We start from the raw sequence: 2,476 nt of genomic DNA, 5'->3' as shown, positions 1-2,476 counted from the left end.
TTCACAAAAAGTTTCATTCCAACGCATTTCACACAAATTAAAAAAAAAAAAATTACTTTCCACTTTATCCTTTTCTCTTTCTAATTTCAGTTGTTTTTAACAAATAATATCACTACATATTTATTTATCTAAATGTTCTTTTATAAATTTTAAATATCACTAATAATATGATCAACATATTTATCTTCAGCTAACATCAATAAGAACAGAATATTTTTAGAGGAACAACAAATTGAAACAGTTATAATAATTGTGAGCCTAAACTTCAGTTACAAGCACAAGTGGTTCTACTAATCACTGTCCAAATTCTAATAGAGCAAGTCGCTAATATGTGCACTGGAGCTGTTTCAGATCACTCTCTCTCTCTCTCTCTACACAACAAAATGGTTAAAGGGACAAACACTAGAGTAGAAGTCAGTCATTCACCGCAAACTAACTTGTATATATTCTTACTAGCTGATGCACATATTACATTGTTGCTTTGATTCCTTAGCATCTCTTCTTGCGCCGAGACATTCCCATCCTTCAAAAAACCATGGAGAGATAGTTGTAGTTCAAGACTAGAAGTCATACAGTGTGTTTTAAAGCAGTACAAGTGTAAAAAAAGGCTTACTAGTTTAGAATATGCAGAAGCAAGAGACAAAAGTGTTGGGTACGTATCAAGAACAGCTATGGCAATTTCTTCTGTTACCTGCGGCACCTGCAACAAAAAAGCATTGCAGAGCATACTTATCAACATGACCATTTGACATATAAGATCCTTAGCAAGACTCAATCAATACCTGCATAAGCTGAATAGCAAATACATCGCTGATTGTCATTTTATCAAAGTCTTGACACCTTTTGACAAAATCATCGAAAGAAGGACACGAGACCGGGACTTTGTTCTGGTCATCATTCACCCGGGACTTGTAGTATTGGTATATCGATTTAGTGAGATAACCGTATTTTCTTAGCGTCTCACCCAGCCCGTTCGTCCTCACCACATCAAATCCTTCCAGAATCTCCGTTGTGAAACAACTAAAGCACATAGATGAAAACAAATTTGGTTTCCAAACCTCAAAGAACCAATCAGAAATCTTCTGTTAAAAAGATAAAAACTTACGCCGTTTTAATGCTTTCTGATGTTTTAGACTGGTTTGGGTCCCCTTCAAGAATGTATATCAGCTTCTTGATTCCTGATCTCTGGCAATTCAAGAAGAAATAAAATTCAACGAAAGATAGAGCAAGTCAGAACTTTATGAGTTGAGAGAGTACACTACACACACAAACCTGAAGTCTAAGTTTTTGGTCCTTGTAGCGATTATCCATGATTGACGAGTGCAAATCATCAATGCTCTTCCTCTCAACAATAAAGTCCAGAACATATTCATCCTGTTGATACTTATGCCGAGCAATCCATATGCAGTCCCCAATAGGTAATCGTCTAACCTACAGATTCAATCCATAACACCCACTTTTCCAGTTAATGTCTGATAAGTTGGAATCTGTTGACATCTATCCAAGAAAAGCAAATGCAAACCTCAATCTTAATCTTGAATACAGAGCATATGTTATCAACTATGGATCGTGATCTGTGAATAAGAAGCTTTTGGGTTAGTGCTATTATCTCAGTTTCATAACTAAAAATGAGTAGAGTTCCACAAACCCCTTGGTGGCAAACTGTTCTCGATCATCCAATATCATGATCACATCGTATGCTTCTTCGAAAACTTCACCAAATCTAAGAGGTGGAAGGCGTGGAATTGTTGTTACTCCTTCGGTTCCATTTGATGCCAACTTTGTACACAGCACACAATAAAGAAGAACCAATGCTGATTAGTAATACACAGTTGCTGCTGCTGATCGTAAACATATAGCTAAATAATCTACTGAAGTGAAATGGTTACATACAGAAGATGAGCAGGCTTTCATGGGATGACTCGAACCAGATGAACATGGGTTTAAGGTGGATCCAACATTGCAAGAACGGAACTTCTTAGCACGAGATCCCTCAAGATCAACTTGACCTGTATTTGTAGCTAAGACTTCATAAGATGAAGCATACAACATTTAACAGACAGAACACTAAAAGATATTAGATCACATGCTTGCTAAAGACCGTACATGCTTGTGCTCTAGAAGGTCCTGCTGGAATGAATGATTGTGCCCTGGATCTTGCATCGACATACGGCTGTTCTTTCCTCATGGTAATAGAGTAGGTTGAATCTTGATTATGTGGTCTCTTTGCTTGCTGTGCAGGCTCCACTTCATCATCAGATAAGATTTCAACTGGATTAGATAATCGAGATCGCACGATACATTCATTTGCTGCATCATGGCCTTCAACTGTTAACATGTACCTACAAGAAAAAACAAGCCAAGTCATCCTTTGTCTCAAGGTAAGGCCTACTTCTTTATAAATAATACAAGTCAAAATGCAGAAAATACATAAGACATGGTTTTAGCAATGAGTTTTTTTTTTTTTTTTTTTTTT

At 36.6% G+C, this 2,476-nt stretch overlaps 1 protein-coding gene across 1 annotated transcript in view; it reads right to left on the bottom strand.

The window, feature by feature from the left end:
- LOC104732875 (crossover junction endonuclease MUS81-like) overlaps window positions 237-2,476 on the bottom strand; it is a 4,055-nt gene continuing 1,815 nt past the window's right edge. Inside the window, exons 6-14 of the mRNA XM_019233831.1 lie at window positions 2,107-2,342; window positions 1,894-2,009; window positions 1,649-1,779; window positions 1,523-1,574; window positions 1,273-1,431; window positions 1,106-1,185; window positions 783-1,020; window positions 614-700; window positions 237-523 (exon numbers count right to left, since the gene is read on the bottom strand). Coding sequence (XP_019089376.1) covers window positions 419-523; window positions 614-700; window positions 783-1,020; window positions 1,106-1,185; window positions 1,273-1,431; window positions 1,523-1,574; window positions 1,649-1,779; window positions 1,894-2,009; window positions 2,107-2,342 — 1,204 coding nt within the window. The 3' untranslated portion in view covers window positions 237-418. The remainder of the gene's footprint in view (window positions 524-613; window positions 701-782; window positions 1,021-1,105; window positions 1,186-1,272; window positions 1,432-1,522; window positions 1,575-1,648; window positions 1,780-1,893; window positions 2,010-2,106; window positions 2,343-2,476) is intronic.

Source organism: Camelina sativa, chromosome 12 (assembly GCF_000633955.1).
Source record: "Camelina sativa cultivar DH55 chromosome 12, Cs, whole genome shotgun sequence".
Lineage (NCBI taxonomy): Eukaryota > Viridiplantae > Streptophyta > Magnoliopsida > Brassicales > Brassicaceae > Camelina > Camelina sativa.
Note: the sequence above shows the minus strand (reverse complement) of the source record. Positions and strands in the feature narration are given on the sequence as shown.